Raw genomic sequence first — 21,261 nt, 5'->3', positions numbered from 1 at the left:
AGACCCCTTTTTTTCAAAAAAGCTGAAGTCCTTGGCTTGCAGATGTTTCTCTAATGTTTCATTTAAAGAACGGAATAAAATAAATGTTGCTTTATCATTTTTCTCTTTGTATTTCATGAGTTTTCCATATGCACTAAATCCACAGTATATTAATTAACATACATCCATACAGGGGAAAAAGTGGAGCTGATGAAAGGCCCCACGATTAACTTAAATTAGAATCTGAAGTTTGAGATGAGTATTTGGTAAATGTAATTTACCTAAAGAAATTAAAAATTGACTCTGTATTACTTATTCCACCCACATACCTCTGTTAGATTATTAAAAAAATGCACACTGTCCATGTTTAAAATGGCTGTTCATCAGGTGTATGGCCATTTCTGGAAAACCTTGGGCCAGGTAGCAATTACCACCATAACTAACGGCCCACAGCCAAAATGTGGATATTCTTGCAGGCATTTCTGCACATGATGTGCCCAAGAGCAGAGTTTTTGACTAGATGTTCTCTAATTTGGCTGATATCCTTATATTTTCTCGTGGTAGAAATCTGAAGAATTACGTGAACACCAATAGAAGCTGACAGAACCTGATCACTGGTAGCAGAGTGCTTCTCACGCTCCAAGGCAATCATAGTGATTCCATTATTTTCTTCTCTAGACCATCTTATGGAAGCACAAAGCAGAACATTTGTGCTACTGAAAGTCCAGCTGTGTATACCCACTTGAAGAAGAACTGATATCCCCCTTGGACAGGTTCATATTATTACACAAGCACATACATAATGGTTCATGATGTCTGTTATCTATAATGGGAGTGTAATGTAATTATACCAAAAACTTGGTGTACTGTGCTCCAAAAATACCAGCCTGGAAGAAGGCAAAATGCCGGCTTTCATAGCAACCTCAAGACAGCCTACAATAACACAATTTTGATCTTTGATTCAAACCTCATGCCAAGTGGAGCTGATTTTTTTCCATTTAATTTTAATTTTCATATAACTGAAAGGAGCTGACATTTGGCTGTCTAGAGGGCAAAGAAATTGGCAGGACACTTACATGATCTCACCAACAGTATGTGCACGGTAATAACATTATACCATTTATCTGAGGAAGATTATGCTACTTATTCATAACTCAAAGCATATTGGTGAATAATTAAATTTTAAAAGCAATTTTTAACATCATAGCAATAATGAAATATAATTCAACAGTTTTGAACAAATAGGAAGAACTGGGAAATATTTATTTCCCTTGACTCACAACACTATCTGATTAACAACCAGATGGAAATTAAAAAAAATAATGACAGGTCCAATTTGTAATACAAAAGGGAAACTGAGATTACCTGAATTAAAATTGAGCTAAAGTCAAAGTAAGTACGGAGGGAATAAGTGAATTTATAAAGAATTACACTAGACAGGAGAAAATCTAATGACCTGATTGCATATGTTAGAAAGCAAAAATTCCAGCGCATTAAGGATCACTAATTTTGAGGTATGGTCTATTTTTGAGGCACAGAGACTGCAGCACTCAGCTCTCCTTAAAAGAGAAGTTCCACGATCTGACACAAACTGTACCGTCCACTTCAACCCTCTCAAAGCAAAATGAGAGAAAACAGACTCTTCGCCTCTACCCTGTGGATCTTACTAGAAGCAGCACAGCTATCTGCCATCACAGAAACAGAAGAGAATGGCCAGATTGGAGATTTTACTTCAATGATTCCACTAGATCTTGGAAATTTCAGACCAGGTTTTTCCTCATGTTTCAGTTTCAAACAAAATGAAATCTTTAAGCAAAGACTGATGGATGAAACCATAAAAAGACAAAATAAAAAAAGTATGCTCGCAAACTAGAACTGATAAACTTGGCTATAGCTTATTATGCAACATAAAAACTTTACAGGTAAGTGGGTAAAATGTTTGTACAAGTAGTTTTGAAACTAAAGATGTGCTCAAGCTGTGGAATGTACCTCATATTGGTTTTATAGAGCTCCTGACATTTGTTTTGTGGTAGTTTTTAATAAATCTCAGTTTGAAAACTTTCACTTTACAGCAGTAATATTTTCATTTGTTACTTAAAGTAGAAAACTCACTACCCACCTGAAGAACATCTCCAAGGTCAGCAGTGCTAATATCTGGGTCTTCAGTGGTATTAAAAGGAACAGGATTAATTCTTACAAGAGTGAGCACTCTGGGTTCTGGATATCTCCACAGCATCATTCCTGGACTATCCTCAGTTTCATTGTAAAACACAACTTCATAGGCACTGGGCAGCTTTTGTGCTTCTGTCAAATGAAAGGAAGCTATAATCTGTTATACAATTTCTAGAAAGAAACATGCTGGTTTACGAAACCAAAGTGATTAAAAATAAATCCCTCAGGATCAAAAGGAGAGAAAATAAAAAAGCAATTTCCCTGACTTTTAAAACATTACAGCTTAATGGAAAGAAATCAAAAAAGTCTTTCAAAGTTTTTTTTTTTTTTAATTCTAGCAGATGTCAACTGCTTTTCCAAAAAATATAATTATTCACTGTAAGAGGCAAGTAATGTCTAATAGGTTACTACTGTTTTTACTTTATAATCTAGAAAAAAAAGAAAGAAAAAAAGAGAGCCAAAATTATATCCTTCTTACCTGCATCTTGTATATACTGGAACAGGCCTGTTCTCAGATCATCTGAGGTGTGCTCAGTTTTTGAGGCCTGATTCCTTTCCGCAGAAAAACAAGTGGGGTATGTATGTTCAGGTATCAAGGTCTCTACACTGCCCTTTTTAGTCAGGTACTGCCCCAGAAGCTCCTGGAGAAGAACTAAACAGTTCAAATGCTCTTGACCCCAGAAAACCTTTAAAAAGAAAAAAAAAAAAAAAAAGAGAGAAAAGATGAAAACATTAGATACAAATATTCAGCCATTTTTGAAGGGAAAAACACTTCCCCAAAGCATAAGGAACTTCATACAGATTTGAGTCTGCTCTACTTGGACCTTTATTGTTTGCAAGCATCCTTAATGTTAAAATAAAGAACAGAAGCAACAAAAAATCTTTACAAAACCATGTGTCAAATCTGTTCTTTTCATTATCTGAAGGAAAGCATTAATTCCTACCACTTTTTGATGCTGCCTGGAAGACCACAGATCTTAAAAGTCATATTCAAGAACAGTACATAATGCTAGGACTGGTCACAGGTCTTCTCCGTTTAAGATATGACAAAAAACCCCTTACAGATACAAAGTTTAAATTCCTCAAAGAGCTTGCGGCTCCAAAACTGGAATTCTGGAATACATTTAAAACTAAGTGACACAACAAAGAATGTGACTCGAAAGACATATGAAAGATCATCTTAAGCACAAAATTGAAGCATATGAATTGGGTGTTCTGTAAGTCCTCCAAGTGAGGTTAAAAAGTTCAAAGTTTTTTTAAGTTTAAAACAGAAATACAGAAAAATATCTAATAAAATAGGGCATGCAAAGTCCAGAAGATTCACACACTTTGTAGCAAAATAATAGGCAAGAAGACATTCCTTTCTCCCAGCTTTGACAAGTATTGCTGCTTTTTTCAAATCAAGCTCCTGTTTGAGAGAACCTTATTAATGGGGACAAGTCCTTTATACTCCATGTTCAGAAGCAGGCCTTGAAGCAACATGGAAGACAAGTAAGCAACTAGCAATTAATACAGAAATTAGACTTGGAACCAGTGTGGGATGAAATCAAAATCCCCAGACAGTAACTTAACATGGTAAGGGTGTGAGTAAAGTAAACAAGTCAGGTGTGCACATAAAGAGCAGTGCAAATTTTTCCATGGGGGAATACCAATTTTAAAATGTGAACAAAACCAAAAAATGCCTAAAGGGAGCATAGTAGAGCTGTCAAGAAGGCAGGTTCTCCTTGCCCTGGATCTGCAAGTAAGCCCACAGAATAAACCAAGACCCTCTTGAAACACAGCCACAGCCAGTCCTGAGTTAAACATTCCCAGGCTAAGCAGGTCATCCCCTGAATTTAGTGCATCTCTGCTATGGTTTCTAGAGTACCTCTGGTCTCGGGGTCCCACACTTACTTACTTTAGGACCTCCTCAAAGGAGCTCTCTGTCACCTTAAGCCAATCTCAGAGACCCCAGTTCCCCACAGATAGAGGAGGGATGAACAATTTTTCCCTCATACTTTCATTAATTTAATTTGTAGGCAGCTGGGAACTCCAGGGCATGGAACTCCTACTACAACATACAGTGATGAGGCACCGATTTTACATAAGCTCTCAAGGTTCTGCTGCAATACAAATTAACAGTGATAGATGAAGTCATGTTTAGAGCTGGTAAAATCATTAGCCATAAATAAATTAACTTGGAACAGAACTGCCAATGATTTTGTCAGCATTCTCAAATCTATTCTGCCAGACCAAACATTTTTTTATCTTCTGCAAAAGCTAATTGTCCTTAATTATACTCCAATAATAAATGGCTTTCTGAGATTTAAAATTTTTTTTTTTTTTGGTACTTGTCAAAACCCAAAATTGTTAGAAAAAAAAATAAAATAAGCATTTTATTACTAACATATAGAGGTACTCAGCCAAGTACCTGTGAAAAACAAATAAAAAAAGAAGCAAAGAAACAAACTGACTTTATTTATTCATTAAGATATATTTTTTCTAAATTTGTGTTATCTGATTAACCCTATCCCAGTGCTGTGGTTCTAAGAACTCGTAATGCCAGTTCTGGGATGAAACTTAATGACACAATTAAATGTCAAAATTTCCTTTTTGTGTTTTATATACTTGATTTATGTATTTATTTAAAACCATTTGGTATGTATAGATACTATAATAGAAATAATTAAAACAAGACATATCTTAAAGCCCACTTGTTTAAGCCCCACAGAATCTATTTTTCATTTCAAGAACTCCCATGTTTCCTGGACTGATTTCAAGTTGTGGGCACTTCCAAAAAGGAGAGGATAGCACAGAAAACTGAGCATTAATTGCTACAAACAATAGTTTGCAATTACTCCCCTGAGAAATTCGTAGAAGTTTAAAAAGAAAGGATATGTACTTCTTAAGGCTACCCCTAGGCATTACAGACACACAGGTCATGGACAGACAAACACACACCCATCAGAGCAGGGCCCTAAATATTAAGTGTTAGTAATTTGATCCAGTAGTTTTAAGGAACACACACATACAGCTACAATACAGAGCTTAAGTAGTATTAAAAAAAAAAAAAAAAAAAAAAATCAAACCCAAAACACTGTACACAATTTTTCAATCAACAGTTTACATGGAAGAGTAGATACTTATTTTATAAGGTAAAATAAAAACCACCCAAATTAAACATGCAAAAAACCCCAACCAAAAAACCCAGTTGTAGGATGCAAAGCTTTACAGGCTTTCATGCAATTTATTTACGAAAACTCAATCATCCAAAGCCAGTCCAGCTCAACAGCACAACCATAACCATCTTATACAGACCTGCAGCAGTCCTCCTCTCAAATCAATGTAGATTTTTGGAATAGATTGCTCTGGGCCAGGATCACCACTGTGCTTACACCACTTGGCTTCCACATTAACAGAGCAGCAAAAAGGGCTTATCAGAGATTTGGCTCTTTCTTTGAGACTTGTTTTAAGTAAGAAATCTTTTATGTCAAGGACTAAAGATGATCCATGGATTCCTAAAAAGAGAGAGAGAAATTTAATCCCACTGGCAGTTATTCTCCCAACATTTATGTGCTTATTTCCTGAATTCACTTTACCATGAGCCTGGGAATCCCTTCCCGCCAGCCATTACTCACACAAGTAGTCCCACTGACTTTCATGGAAATACTTGTGTGGACAATCGCTCTCCTCTCCAAGCAAGGGCATCACAGTTGGGCAACAAGATTTGTAATTTTAAAAAAAATTTCCTGGTTTTTACTTAGCTTGCTCTTCCCACACTATCAGCCAGGCTTTATACCATGTTGCAGTTACAGAACAGGTATGTCTCATTCACATTCCTTACAAAGAACTACTTGCCAAAACATTATGACTTTTTGCATTGTATTTTAAGGTTTATAAGAAGAGACATTTTTCATTAAACTATGGTATTTTTTTTCCAAAAAAGTCTATTAAGAACAAGAACAGCTGCTTCACTTGATTATATTTCAAACTGACAGGAAATAGCTATTTTGAACAGTTCTCTCTGCTTTTGTCTTAATTACTATAACATAGCACCTTGCTAGACTTAGGAGTGCTTAGCAGAAGAAGAAGGGTAATGTTTCAATTCAAATAATTCAAAACAAATGCTTATCTCAAAATATATAATGTACATTTCCTGAGAAAAGAGTTTAAAGTTTTCATATCGTAACCTTTTGTACTTTACATAGCTTCATAAAACCTAAAAATGATAATGGCAGATTACATTTATGACAGAACTTACATACTCTCATTAAAGACACAAACATTTTGAGGACAGAAACATTACCTAGAAATATCCCAGCTCTTGTTAATTTAACTTACTGCAAATCACTGTTTAATAAAATAAACCATACCTAATATCTCTATTTCTTTAGTATATTTACAGGGAAAGTACTACATCTGAGGTTGGCTTAACTTTTATCTCCTTTGGTGCTAATACTTAGACTCAACACCCTGAATACTGGATGTTACCATACTTTATAATGCCCACAGCTTATTTTTCTAATGAAAAATAGACATTTACAAAAGGCAAAAAATTAAAAAAAACCACCTAAGGCTTACACACAGGTGTTTCAAGGTACAGTTTCATTTAATAGTTTTATAACTTTGCTGGTTGAAAAATCCCCCCAAAATACAACTCACTGTTTTGAATACATGCAGTAAAACTTCTCCTATGAACCTCTCCTAGTATCCAGGGAAGAAGTCTCTCTGCATCCTGGGGGTTACAATTTCATAATACTAAAAACTATTTTTTGGAATGGAAGGAAATTCTTGGATTTTTTTTTTTAAACCAGCAACCACTAGGAAGGTGGTCCAGCAGTCCCCATAGTAATAATGACAATGAATTGTGTCCAGCCTGAGTAGGAACCACAAACCTAAACCATCTCTCCCTTGAGCAGCTGGAGTTTAGTAAGAACCATCAAGGACTCGAACAAACCATTGTCCCATGCCAATCGACAGGACTGTTGTCACTGACTGGGAAAGGAGTTCTAACTTTGGGGTTTTTTATTTAGGCTGGCTTCTGAAATCCTGCATCTGCTCTCATGGGTAACAGGCTTATAGGACAGAAATTGGTCAAGGTGGGTTTTGACACTGAATTTCAGTGACAATCAAGAAAACTAGCATCAACACACACTGACACCCTGCTATGGTTAGTTATAAAATAAGAGGCAGTACAATATTTGGAAATTAATTTTTTTTTCATATTCTATATGGAATTTTGATTTGACAGAGAAGAAATTCTTGGTAACTATTGCACAATTCTTCAATATAGAGAAATGCTCTTCCTATAGTTTTATTGGAATATGTGCCAAGTTGCAGAAATAACAAAAGGGGAAAAGGAATGCCAGAATGCAAGTGGTTTTATTTATGTTTTCTTTCACTGGGATTACACTTGGAAGGATTATGCTTTGCAATCTCTTTGTGTTGTCATCTCAGCTCCACAAAGTACAAAGAAAACACAATATCCAACAGCTTAGAAGCAGAACTGAGCATTCAGCACATAATACTGCTTGTTCAAAATCAGCAGTGTCTTTCTCAAATGCTAAGCAAACAATGAGAAATGAAGAAACAATTAAGAATAAGGAAGTGTTGGTTAGCTTTCAATACATGAAATATTACAAGACACATCCATGGATTGTGTCCTACAAATACCAGGAAAAGCTCAGGAACTCAGTAAGAGATTTTTATTTTTGTTGCTGTGACCCAGATTGCTCTTGTGTAGACAAGAATCACATCCTTGTCCCTTCTAGCCGTTGTATCTGCATGTCCTTTCAGGGATGAAGTGATTCAGTATAAAAACCACTGTTCACTGTCCAAAAAATAGAACGCAGAGAGTATTTAGACAAACTTGCATGAAGTGATGTTTTGAGGAAGCTTAAAGAAAACAAATGAAGAGCAAGTATGCGTAAACCTTAAAAAGCAATAGTAAATAAAGAGATCTCTGTGTCTGAGAGAAGTTTCAATAGGGTACTATTTCTATGGAAATCATAAAAGCGTATGTTCAGTCAGTGAAGTGCTTTCCCATGACTAAAACAATCACCTCAGAAAAGTAAAGAAGCAAAATAATTTTCCCGTTTTTGCCCTCCCACACACTATTTTCAGTCAGTCCTTCAATGCATCTCTCACAAACCTCTATTGTAGAAGTCCACCTTCAGTTTAAATAGATTAAATCGAAGTCTCCATTTGAAGTGAACTTGAGATGGCAGCACACATAAGCAATATATCTTCATAAATGATTGCTGTGACATGTAGAAGTTAACTTGTGCTGTTTGGATTTTGGCTCATGGACACCAATGCACTTTTCAGTACGTGCAATAATTTACTTTTAAGGAACAAATAGTTTCATGACTTTTAAAATACTCCTCCAAGAGACTAATAAATATGAAGCAGTTGCTTTGGACAGTGTTTAAAAAATGCTGCCAGCCCTCCCCTGTCAGACTCCAGCCAGAAACACAAAAGCACCACAAAATGCATCTACACTAATGGAGCAAAAGAGAACTTAGACCAGGCTTCTGTGTGCTATTGGAAGGACTACCTTTATGATGATGTATGCTCAAAAAGAATACCTAGGTATTTTTATATGGTTGGAAATAATGTCGGAGGGTTTGAAAAATAGCTAGCAGTTGCTCGTCATGTTCAAGAAATTAGCTTGCTCCAAAATTAAAGGTGGAATTCATTACAACAGAACAGTGAAAAAATTTTACTTGAAGACATTTACTTTGATATTCTAACATCTTTTTTTCCTAACATCAAGTACCTACTTGATTTATGCTAAGATTTAAAAAGACATCTTATGGAATCTGAGTACCTTAATACAGTTTTACATATAGTTAGATTAGGGTTTATATATAATTATAGCAGAGTTGCATTAGCCTTTGTCAAAAATAGGCAGTTCCATCCTTGTTAAAGTGTTGTGTGTGCACAAACCCATGTGTGTGAATAGAAAAAGAAAGAGCTGGGCCATTTTAATAGATGCAGCAAATACATGAAAACAATCTTTGCCTTACAATAATGATCACTTAGGGTTTAAGCAATACAGGTGTTAAGAAAGTGCTCTGTTTATTTTTCCTGGTTAACAAAGCAAAAGACAGTGTTTTGGCATAAACTATGGACTGTCTGTTTTCAAAAACATTTCAATGATGGTATTTCAATCAACTCCAAATGAAATTAGTAGAAATGTAGAGGGAGCTTTTTTCCTCCTATTATTCCCTGTGCATTTGCTCTTCCTTAGCTGCAAATGCTGTTTGGTTCACTGCACTGCCACCTAATGCAACATAGAGCACGATTTTAATTGGCAAGCTTCAAAAGGGGACAAGAGAATTAAGAAAAAGAAAACACATGTATTTTAATAAAGGTAGCAAATGACACTGAACTGGCTCTTTTGAAAAGCTAGTAGCTTTGCTACAAACAATAGCACTATGAAGAAAATTGCTTTTCTGCATGTGGGGCAGCTCAGAAGCAAGAGTGTGTTCCAGAGCACAGCTCCAGCTGTGCTGGTTCAGAGGCATATGAACAATGTGGTCTCACTGACAGCAGCAGCCTGTCGACTGTATTCGCACCCAAGGGATCGTGGTTCCCTCCAAAGGAAGAAGTCCAGGCTCTCCCATGGGTCCTCCATGACTGGGTGACAGAGATACAATCTGGCTGCTGAAGGTTAATTAGCAAGTGGTTTTCTTTAGTGCCTTCTATTAACATGATAATCTGTGATATTTACTTCCAAACATTCACTTTTCACATCTGTAACTTCGGTAGCTATTTTCAGATTGTCAGTGACATTAAGACAGCTATGAAAAAGCAAATGTGCCATTATATCTAATATATCGATACAACTATCTACATAATTTTTTCCTCATAAGAAAATTGTATATACATCACATACTGTGTAGTTATACTACAGTTACAATGCTCTGTTGACAAGTATCCTTGACAAACCATCTTCTGAGAAGAAAGGGTAACGAAGCTAAGAAAATAATTACAGGGGAAATACTGCAGTTAATTTAAGAGCCAGCCAATTTACTCAAGTCTGGAAACAGCAGTAGCAAACAAATGGTGAGGCACAGTAAAGAACAATTTTCCAGGAGAGATTTAGTTAACAATCCACTGACCGCACTGGATTTCTCATTAGTATTGAGCTGAATCTTATGATGGTTCATTCTCCCCATGAGAACAATACTTACACGTTACCAATTAGCTATTCTTTAGTGAAAGAGAGTTTTTCAGCATTACATTGGGACACATATGGACTCTGTAAAAACATGAGATATGTAACACACGGTAAACAGAAAGTAATGATCTTAAGCAGGCCAAACCCTTGAATTCATCACTAATAAATGTCCCCATGCATTCAGCGGTACTGGCTGCTGGGAGCCTGTTTTCTTCAAGTACTTCAAACACTAAAATCCAGGAACATTTATTATTTTAATCCATTACAGGCAGTGCTTGATTTAACTTTATTGGTTGTGGTGGTGGTAGTAGTTATAGTGGGGGTAAAGCTATGTTCTTTTACACATCATTTCAAAAGGGCTTAATTATATTTTATAGCTCAGGCCAGGAATCCTGCTTGTTTTGTGTCTAACAAGGTTCAAATGGAGTTCAGGTCAGTGATGAATCAGAAGAGAAGTCAAAGATGGTTATCTATTTGAAATGAGCTCATCTCCCTTAAAGAATAACTGGGCAGGTACATCATGCTCTTTACACTACTGCATACTAAATAAATGAAAAATCTCAATTCACTTGGTGATTTAGTAATTTTGGATTTTGTGATACCTGATCAGAGAGGGCATATTGAAGTTTAGATCCAAAAGGATTTTAATTACTGGTCCAGGCTGCCTTTGGAGTACAGTAATTTAGAATATATTTGTAAAGCTCAATATTGCCTTATGTTACTCCAATTATGTGGAGAAAAATGCATAATATAAACCAACAAAAATAGTGTTCATTTTGCATCTGTGAGTCCAGCTGTCAAAAGTGAGTGCTATATTGATATGAGTAGTACTTGCTTCTTTTATCATAAACATTTTATTTTTAGAAATCAGCAGGTTTCAGAAAAGCAGTTAACATTCTTACTCAAGTTCTACAGATGGGCATGGAGATGTGCTTCAATTTACAAAAAGATCTACGGATTTTCACATCTTAATTTTAGGTGGCTGGTTGAAAACTTTGGTTTATTTTCAGGAGATAGCTGGTACCTACAAACCTCACTGATCTTTGAAATTGTAGATACTTAGCACAACTGAAAAATCAGACACTGAATGATTGCACAGCAAATGAAGTATTACAAAATAGGGGATGCCACTCAAAATGTAGCCCAATATAATCACCACAAAGTTGATTTAGAGTTACAGCTTTGATGTCTTGCTCCTCTGGGTTTACACTTGATCCAGTGGATTTCAACTGCTTTAGTAAAATAAAATGTCCATGAACTAGAGGGTAACTTTTCTTTATAAATAAACCATTCTGAAGATCGTGCCTGGCAGCAGCTGAGCTCTATTTGGGCCTCTGTAACCCAGCCAATTATACTTGTGGAAGTCCAAGGCTTGACAGATAAACCCGGGCCACACAAACCAAAAAGATTTCCCTCTACTCTTGGGATGTGGCTCCTGAAGATCAAGGACAGTCCAAGTCCAGGCTTATTCCACTCTTCTCCCTTCCATTCCTCCTCCTTTGTATACTTCTCTGTATTCTCATTTGTGCCAGCGTGGTCATTAAAGTGTACCTCTCCAGTGAGCCAGCTGAAGGAGTCAATCTTGTTGCAAACTTTTCTTTATTGCTGGGTTAGTTTTCAGAGAAGTGAGTGCCCTCACTCAACCAATGATCAGCTACCTGAGTAACTGAGCTAGCACAAGGCAGCGTGTGGAAATGTGTGGCTAGGGTAACCTGAATTTCCTATGAAATTGCACCTTTTTTCTGGGCAGCAAGCTAGTGATTTCATCCCAAAAACATATTCTTGACATAGAAAAAGAAGAAACACATCAGTATATCAACAATTCAAACTGCTTAAGGAACTGGTCCCTAAGACTAGAAATAATGTCTAACCTCTGTGTTCTGTATCTCACACTGAAAAATGAAGATTGAACTGGAAGAACATCACAGAAAGCATAAAATGTATAAAGAAAACATCCAGCTTTAACTGTTATATCTATTTTCTCATGAATTTAAACAATCTATAAAATTGACCTCCATGTAAATGCTGTATCACCTACTACCGCCACATACAGCACTGGGATCCCATTATCAAAAGAAATTCCAATCTCAAAAAATAGGTAATCAGTTTCACAGTAGAAACTCAAGAGATTAAAAACCCTACCATATTTGTTCTGAAGAAAATTTCATCTGAAATACTTCTAAAGCTGAGTTACTCAAACTGCAAATGCAGTTCTACAAAATTAGTGCACACTGTCTTGAATAAACAACCTACAAGGAACTTTTTATTCTTTTTTTTACTCCACTCTCTCAAGTTAACCTGCAAGTTCATCAGTAGCAATTCTGAACCCTATTACAAAGTATCAGTAGGGAATCTGACCAGGATTAATAGGGGTACTCAGTCCTGGGATTAGATGGTGTCTTGTTTCATGGATTTTAGGCCATCTGTTCTTCCCTACTACATTATATTCCTGCAGAACTATAAACGCACCTCCACCTCAGGGACTATAGAAAGGAATTAGAATTCTTCTGCTTTTCATTATCACAAGATTCAGTAACTCATTTCATTGTCAGGATAATCCCCTTTTACTCTTTCTTTTGCGCTTGCAGGATATGCCAAAATGACAAATAAAATCCCAGATGTTAGAGACCTGATGAGGTCTCCACCTTTCCTTGAGTGTTGTGTTTAAGCTACTTGGGACACGGTGTCAAATCTGACAGGACCCTGATGCCCACACCCAATATTCATTAAGGTTTGTTAGTGATTTGTATAGCTGTCTACAAGCTGCACTTCCACCTCAGTCCTCAGTGGCCATTTAAATATTTAGTTTGTCCTCTGGCTTTTACTGACAGAGAATTAATTTCCTATTGTTCAAGTGTTGGAAAGAGTTTATATTTCTTTCTAAAAGTAACAAACGCCTTCTGGGTGTTGTAAATGGCTTGTTACTGCTGCATATTATTTTAGGTAGTCATATCTAATTTAAAGTTTTATTTCTCCATGGGCTAGCTTGCATATCTGCAGCACACAAAGGCTATGACAACGCCTTAGCAGAGTTTTCTCGAGGGAGTTAGTTAACTCCAAAACGAAGTTTGGTCTTTGCTCTATACCAATTCATATCTGCATTTAATTTCTAATAGTTCTGTAAAGTATCTCAAGTATGTAATTATTTTCAGGTTTAGTAAAAATACTTGCAATTATCATAGCCTCAACTAGTGTTTATTTTTTCCCCTTTATTTATATGCTAAAGTAATCATCTCTACATATGGGACAAAGGACTGGGGAATTCTGTGTATGATCTTTGGAATATTTTATGTCCGTAACTCTCTCAGTTCACATGCGGAACAGCAAGACTTCCCTCCCATGTTCAGCCAGAGTAAAATAAGGCTCCACTGAGAGGTTACAGGCTTCTCGCTGTCTTTCACTTTGGGGAAAGAATGGTCCTCAACTTCTCTTGCTTTATCTGCTCTTTTGGCAGGTAGGTAGTGCTAATTTCAACAACAAACCTAAACTAACTGAAAGCCATATGTTTAGAATTGCATTCTGTTTTCTAGTATTTCTTGCTAAAACTTATTTTAGCTCTAATGCAATGTGAGAGTTAAGGAGTCACACACCTCAAGCACAGTACCAAGTGATCTCAGATCTGACTGGGTACATGGGACTAGGGCCCTAAGCATTTTACAGAAGATGCCACATACTTCAGAGGACAAAAATCACTGAACCAGTATAACAACAGTTCTTGGAGTTGGGGTTTTCATCAACAGTACAAACAAGCTGCCAAATTAAGTGTTTGGTATTTACTTGTATAAAATGGGTACGAGTTTTAACTTGTAACTCCAAGCCACAAAATATAAAATGAACATCAGTATGACAAAGTTCTACCCTTAAGGGCATCAGGAAAACGACAATGGTAACCTCTTTTAAAGTAATTTTTTTTTTAAAGAGGGTTTTTGTTTTATTATTTTTCATTTTGTGCCAGTACACAGCAACACAGTCTACAACAGTGTTACCTTACTAAAACCAAAATACTCAGTATTTAACCATGAGTACAGAGAGGAACATAAGTATTCTAACAGAAATAGTAACCATGTTATTACAAGTAACTGTTGTACTCAAACCTGAAAAATGTCCAAAAAATGAAGTCCCTTGACACACTAAAGGTTTGGGGTTGAACAACAGCGCAGCAGATATATAGAGATAGAGTTGTTTTAGTTTGATCCAACTGCAATGTGAGTGTTCAACACTTACAATTTATTTTTTTGAAAGTGAAATCATTCAACTAATTAGCCCCTCTGCTTTTCAGAAGCTAAAACTTTTTAGTTTTGTAAGAAATTAAGAAGAAAAAAGAAACCAGAATGCCTGTAGTTTCCATGATTAAACCAGTAAAGTCTAGAGGGAAAACTGATAATTAAAAAAAAAAGTTGGATAGCAAGCTCTTTTCTTAATTTCAGTTGAAAAGAAATGAAAGCAATACACAAGGTCATGCACTTTTATTTTCCCCCTATAAGGGAGGAAAAATGTCGACAATATATATTCTTGCAAGGTTTTTTTTGTTCAATAATTCCTAGCAAATAGGGTTCCTTACAAAACAACTTCATCTCCTGCATTAAAACTCATCTGGAAAAGGGGCCGTTTACACTGTTTATAAAACACTGCCACATAAAACGTGTAAAAAACCATATTTCACTAAAAATAGCTTGCGTAAGTAAGGGATTAGAGTAGTTTCTACTGCTATAATTGTTCCTTTGTAGTTTTTTCCATGATGTTTTTGAACAGTGTTTTTAACTATGTTTATTAAAGTCAGCACATCAAAAAGGATCAAAGAGCAAGCTAGTGAGAACCAAAGAAACCCCAAGCGTATTGTGTTGTCTCACTGGGGAGTTATGCAGATTCAAGTAAACAAGTGCAAATTGTTGAGGTTTTAATGAAAATTTTCTACAATTATTGTATCTGAAGTCATTCTATATAATAACATCTGTACAGCAGATGGCCATACTGTACAAAAGGCAAGCAGTGCTCCTTTTTCTTCCTCCGTTTTAACAGTACATCTGAGATGACTACTTTTGTCATTGCGCTTAGCTTGGTTCAGCAAATAATTCGTAAAATGCAGCTGCTGCAGATGGTCACAATAGTTATTTGACTGTAAAATCAAAGACACAGTGAAGTATTCACATATTAGCTTCATTCTATTAAAAAAACTCTGACATTAACCCTGTTCAGCTCAAAAGGTGTATCTATAAAACCTTTTATAAAAAGAACAGTAGTGAAGAACTGAGATATTTAAATGCTCCTTCCTCTCAAGACACAGCTACAAACTTTTACAAATTGAGTTAGCTTGCATAATTATGTTGTAATAATAAAACAACTCTAGTTAGCAACTGTGGTATTCTTCTAAAGGATTTTAACACAAGATACCATTTCCCCCACACTAAGTATTTTATCTTCTCTCCTGAAGTTCTAATTTCCACTTTGGTTTCTATCAGCACCTTAAATTCAGATTAAAAATTGTAAAAAAAAATCCAAGCAATTACTTAAATTTTTTTTGACCATTTCAATCAGTTTCATGGAAGTGTGTCTTTTGCTCTTATTAAAACTTAATTTATTGCACCATCACAACAGTATGCAAAACCTCATGCAGATGTATTTTTCTTTTTATAAAGTATAGATAAAGCATTTTTAACTGGAAAAAATGTGAAAATTGTCTGTTGATGTCTATTAGTTGTCTGGTTATGAAAGTTCTTTATATAGAATAACTAATGTCCGTTTTCATTAGATTTGACATCAGTGTTGCTTTACTTCACAATGCCTGCCAGACTATGACCATACTGAAGATTCATGTATGGCTTACAGCACGTAAAATAAAGATTGATTTCCTCAGACTGACAGAAGAATTAAGAAACAGAACTTGTAGCTGAAAATGTTTCTGAGGCATAACATGCAAGGCGAGGTACGTCCTCCTTCTGGGAGGATGAAAACTCCAGGGTAAGTGAAATACAGTGTGAGTTTGCCAAATTGCTTTATAGAACAGTGACGGAGTGGCCCGGCTTTGACATACCGAAGCATGATGTGGACACCATAATGTACCATGGGACAGATAACGCATAAACGATACAGGCGAAACAATGGAAGGGAAGAGGATTATTACACAGAAACAAAACTAAAACTACTTAAAGCACATTATAAAGGCTTTTACTCAGTTGCAGTGCCTTCTATGCTAGAATTTTGATCCGACTGGAAAAGCGTGGGAACACAGGCACTGTTCCTGCCTGCACTGCTGTTTATTAATGGATAAATCAAAAGTTTCAGGCCCCGGCACCTTCACGGGTTTTCACGTCCTATGAACCTTAAATTTTTCATTTTTAACTTTTAAAACAATAAAGAAGAACTGAAACTTGCTGGCCTGAGGAAAAAATATTTCTAATGAAAAAGAAATAAATCACCACCTCGCTTGGCCAACAACTTGTTCCTCTCAGCTACAGACCATTTTACCTCACAAGCTACTCTGCCAACTACCTACATCTGGCTCTTCTCCACACTGTGGAAATATGCCATCTTATTAATTTTATTGAAATACTAATAAAACAATTTACAATGACACTCAAAATATCTTCATTTTAAATGAGTCTCTGGTATCTGGTTAATTGTACCCGAGGTGTAACGTTTCCTTGCAGTGCTTCATTAACAAGGCCAGAGTGCCTGTTTTCCCTGTGTGACTCTCAGGTGTGCAGAGGAAACATGTAAAAATTGAAAACTTCGTAAATCTGGAGGAGAATAACAGTATGACCCAATATTTACATAGTAGCACCTGTCAGAGCTCTGAACAATTATTTTCACATTTTTTAAAGACAGAAACAAAGGTCCTAACAAGAAAATCTAGTTATAGAGTGAAAACTGTCAAAATTTTGCCCTTTGAATTATGTGCTAAATTATTGGAATACCAGAGGAGAGGTTCTCATAACCACTATTTCAGCCAGAATTCCATCAATAAATTAGTAATTACAAGCTGGGGGATATTAATGACAAAATTAATCATTCTTGGGTGCTGCCTCACTGAAAGGAAAACTCAGGTAATAGAGTCTATCAGGGATTTGCTATTTTCTATCGTGGATTTATGATGTTGGCTAGAGCAGTTCCCTGCAATGCCCCACACTTTGAAATGGTCATTAGACCACCACTTAGACAAACCAGTAGCACTTCCAACTTTAAAAGAAGCCTCTTACCTGCAGTTTTATGTCCACTTTTAATATTCAGGCTTCCACTGAGGTTTGAGAAAGAGACTAACAAACAAGGTTTGCTGGGATGTGGGATGGTTTCCATCAAAACAACCATTTGAACGGTGTGAATGGAAATTTTCTGGAAGCAGGAAAGGGCTTGCCACAAGTTTTCTTGCACTGAAGCCTTTTGCACAGCGTTGGTGTGCACAGCAGGTAGCAAGTCCTTTGTACTGGGGTGTCTGGATATAAAAGTGACATCCTCATCTGGAATAATGCCGGCTGATGGAGCAGCCTCCTTCCTGGGCACATCGTCATTTGCGGTTATGATTTTCTTCAAGAACTGGTTTAATTGGTCAAGTCTGGCAAAACTGAGATTTGCTTTCAATGGTTTTGATATGTCCACATTTATGTCAGCTGTAGGGGAGAATTGGAGAAAGAAATATGATAAGCTGTAGTGCAATTATTCAAGCTGTGTGCAAATATTAGGCATTGAGTGGAAATAACTTTTCCATAATATTTCCACCATGTTTCATTAAAAGGACCAAATCAATGTTAAAACATAACAAAACAATATTTTTAGCAATAAATCTGAATTAAAATATAATGAAAAATACTGTAAGCAACTTTCACTATATACAGTTTTAAAGGAAAAAACGTGGCACAATGTGGATCTTAATCTCCTTGTTTCTTCCCAGGGATCACCACAGCTATCCGAAAGACACACACTTTATTGGAGTGTGTAGGAGGGTACGTACATTAGTTCTTTTGTGTCAGAATAAAAATATACTTCACATTCTCTTGAGTTTTATACCCAGAAGAACTACTTGACTAAACTCCAAAGCCAACAGTGAACATTTTCAACACATTTAAATGAGTGAATAACATGTGTATTCTGTTGTTCCCTACACAGCTCATATGCAGCAGTCTTCAATGCATTTTCAAGATGAAATGTGAAATAAAAAGCAAATACAAAAACTGAGGTATGTCTAGTTTTCTTCATTTTCCAGAGAGATTGGAATAATTTATTGGTTTTAAATTTTTAAAAAAATCATTATTACTTTAAAAATGTTTTTCATCTCCTTACCAAAAAGGATTTTGGTATTTCTCAGACTACTAAAATACTCACAGAATTTTTAGGAATCACAATTAATATGAACAACATTGTTAATAGTAATATCTTAGTAGCTGAAATGTAGGAATTACCAAAAATTATTTCACAGGTAGGAAGCAGGACTTCATGAAGGCCGAAACTTATTTCTGTGCTGCAGTATCAGTACATAATTCCTTACAGAAATCCAGCTTTTAACTGAGTTTTTAGGATTTTTCATTTCAAATTCAGTTTTTAACCAGTAATGAGACAGCTATTCTGGTTAGGGGGAAAAGTGCTTTTCCCTTTGATTGCCACTGCTCCAATCCCATGAACCAAAAGTAATTAAAATTCTGTGCATATATCTAAACTAGATTAAATGTTCAAACAGCACTACTTAGTTTTGAATTTCACTATAAATATATACAGGAAACACTGTCTGTTGAAGGTTTTACACAGATTAATGAATATTTCATCGAAGTTTCAAGTTGTCCAGGATCACATCTTACCCTTAACATTGATGCAAACTAATGAGTTTGATTCTCCCATTCTTTAGGTAATTTTTAGACCAACGGTAAAGGGCTGCCGGGGCAGAGTTTCAGAGCTGCTTTTAAGCACAGGTTTATAATGACTTCAGAGACTCACAGGCACATGACAAAGTACTTTTCTGATCCCCTCCCCCCAAAAATATCTGGCACATTTTCTACAAAGATAAGAGAAATTTATTAATGGCTGTGTAAGGTCTGTCATAGCTGAATTAAAAAATCCAAAACAATGTTAGAAAAATGTTTGCAATACTCCACAAGCTACAGCTAACTGAAATTAAAGACTGAAACACTATCTTAACAGTAACTTTTAATTTTAATTAATGGTTTTCTGAAAATGCTTTCTCTTGCACTGAAAGCCTTCCACACTGAACTAGGAACTGGCAAAACACTAGCTAATATCTGAGTCTAGTAGAAAGGCAAGTACCAAAGCTAGGAAACTGGGCATTAGAAGAAAGCAGGATTGGAAAGGGGTGTTAAACACTGGAATGGACTGCCCAGGAAGGTGGTGGAGTCACCATCCCTGGAGGTGTTCAAGAAGCAACTGGACGTGGCACTTAGTGTCAGGGTCTAGCTGACACGGTGCTGATCAGTCAAAGGTTGGACTTGATGATCTCAGATGTCTTTTCCAGCCTCAGTGATTCTGTGAAGATTTTCAGGCATCCAAAACCACACAAGATCAACTTGGAAGTTTTTTCAAAATCCTTATATACTGACATTTTTAATTAAAACCATGGGAAGAAAAATGTCGTAACACTTCGGAAAAACTCCCCACCCTTCCTGGCACTTGGAATATCCCAAGATTTGCCTGCTTTCTAAGCAGACATGATTGGGTCTCTCCTTCCTTTGGAGAGAGAAAGGAGTTAGGAAGAAAGTAGAGACCCATGTGACACTATGACATTAATTTATCTGCAATACTCAAATGAAAAGGACTGTTTTTAAAATGAAATGTTAAAAAAACCAACCAAACTGCCTTATCAACTTAAATTTCTCCTTTAGTAATGTAGCAAAAAAGGAGTAAAATAGAATAGATGTTATTTATTGTTTTTGCTAAATAATTAAGTTTCTAAGTTAGTAAAGGAGGACCCTTACTCCTTGGTATGGCAACTTTCACATCTAACTGCTTTATCTAATGCACATACAATGGCCAACACTTTTCTATGGTAATAGAGCCCAGAAGAGGGAAAAAAACAACAAAGCTCCCTGACACCCCAAATCTTCTTAGACATAAGTTGACACAAGAGGTGTCAAGGGCTTAATCCAAAAAGCAAACTGAGTGTGAAAGATTGAAAAGGAGATAAACACAAAGGCAGAAGCTCTTTTTGGGGCTTTCTTGGGCCAGGGCAGAGAAGACATAGGGTGCTGGTGCAGCTCAGTGCTGGAACATACTTGGCACCTGGGTCTGTGATTTATCACTGCTCTTGGCCACTCATCCAAGAAGGCAATAAAAAAAGGACCACCAGGACACCAGAGAAATGCAAATGACTTCCCTCTTTTCTGTTTGGAAACTGTGCACGTCACACAGAAAAATCTTGTCATGACTGATAACTTGACAAAGTTTTGTATGAAGTTATTATAATCCACTAAATCAGCTCTGACAGAATGTGGTGGCAGCCAGAAGCATAATTGCAGAAAATGCAACTTTGGAACCTTCACTGCAAATATTTTAACTATCTCATAATGATATAGGTTATTTTTACAACTGGTTAAAGATTATGTAAAGAGATTCTTAGGCATTTTAAGTAAAACATTCAAAAAGAAAAAAAAAAACAACCCACAACTGAGCAATCTTTAGTCTTTGACCTCTTTTACACTTTATCCTTAGTAATATAAAAGAAACTTTAACATTCCTACTAAGGAAAATATATTTAAGTGATGGACAGAACAATGCAAACTGATGAAATATGCAGAGCTATTTATAGGAGTTGATTAAGATAGATGTTCAGCAGCTTCACGAGACAGTCAAAATAGGCTAAAAAGCGATTTAAAACTTAAGAGTCACCCAGATTCAACTGGAATAAAATACTTGGGGTGCAAAATCCAAGTGTAACTTTTTTTTAGATTATTTTAAACACCTAGGGAAGAACAGCGCATAACACTGTGCAAATTCTGTACCTGTAGGAA

The 21,261-nt window shown here is 36.1% G+C and overlaps 1 protein-coding gene across 5 annotated transcripts in view; it reads right to left on the bottom strand.

The window, feature by feature from the left end:
- The window catches only part of VPS13B (vacuolar protein sorting 13 homolog B), a 436,854-nt gene that overhangs the window by 77,562 nt on the left and 338,031 nt on the right, over nt 1-21,261 (bottom strand). For all 5 annotated transcript variants that reach the window (XM_039549957.1, XM_039549959.1, XM_039549955.1 and 2 more), the window contains exons 36-39: nt 17,512-17,919; nt 5,449-5,648; nt 2,630-2,837; nt 2,099-2,283 (exon numbers count right to left, since the gene is read on the bottom strand). In XM_039549957.1, the coding sequence (XP_039405891.1) occupies nt 2,099-2,283; nt 2,630-2,837; nt 5,449-5,648; nt 17,512-17,919 (1,001 nt within the window). The remainder of the gene's footprint in view (nt 1-2,098; nt 2,284-2,629; nt 2,838-5,448; nt 5,649-17,511; nt 17,920-21,261) is intronic.

This window comes from Corvus cornix, chromosome 2 (genome assembly GCF_000738735.6).
Source record: "Corvus cornix cornix isolate S_Up_H32 chromosome 2, ASM73873v5, whole genome shotgun sequence".
In the NCBI taxonomy this organism is placed as follows: domain Eukaryota; kingdom Metazoa; phylum Chordata; class Aves; order Passeriformes; family Corvidae; genus Corvus; species Corvus cornix.
The sequence above is the reverse complement of the archived record's forward strand: the minus strand, read 5'-3'. Positions and strand labels throughout refer to the sequence as shown.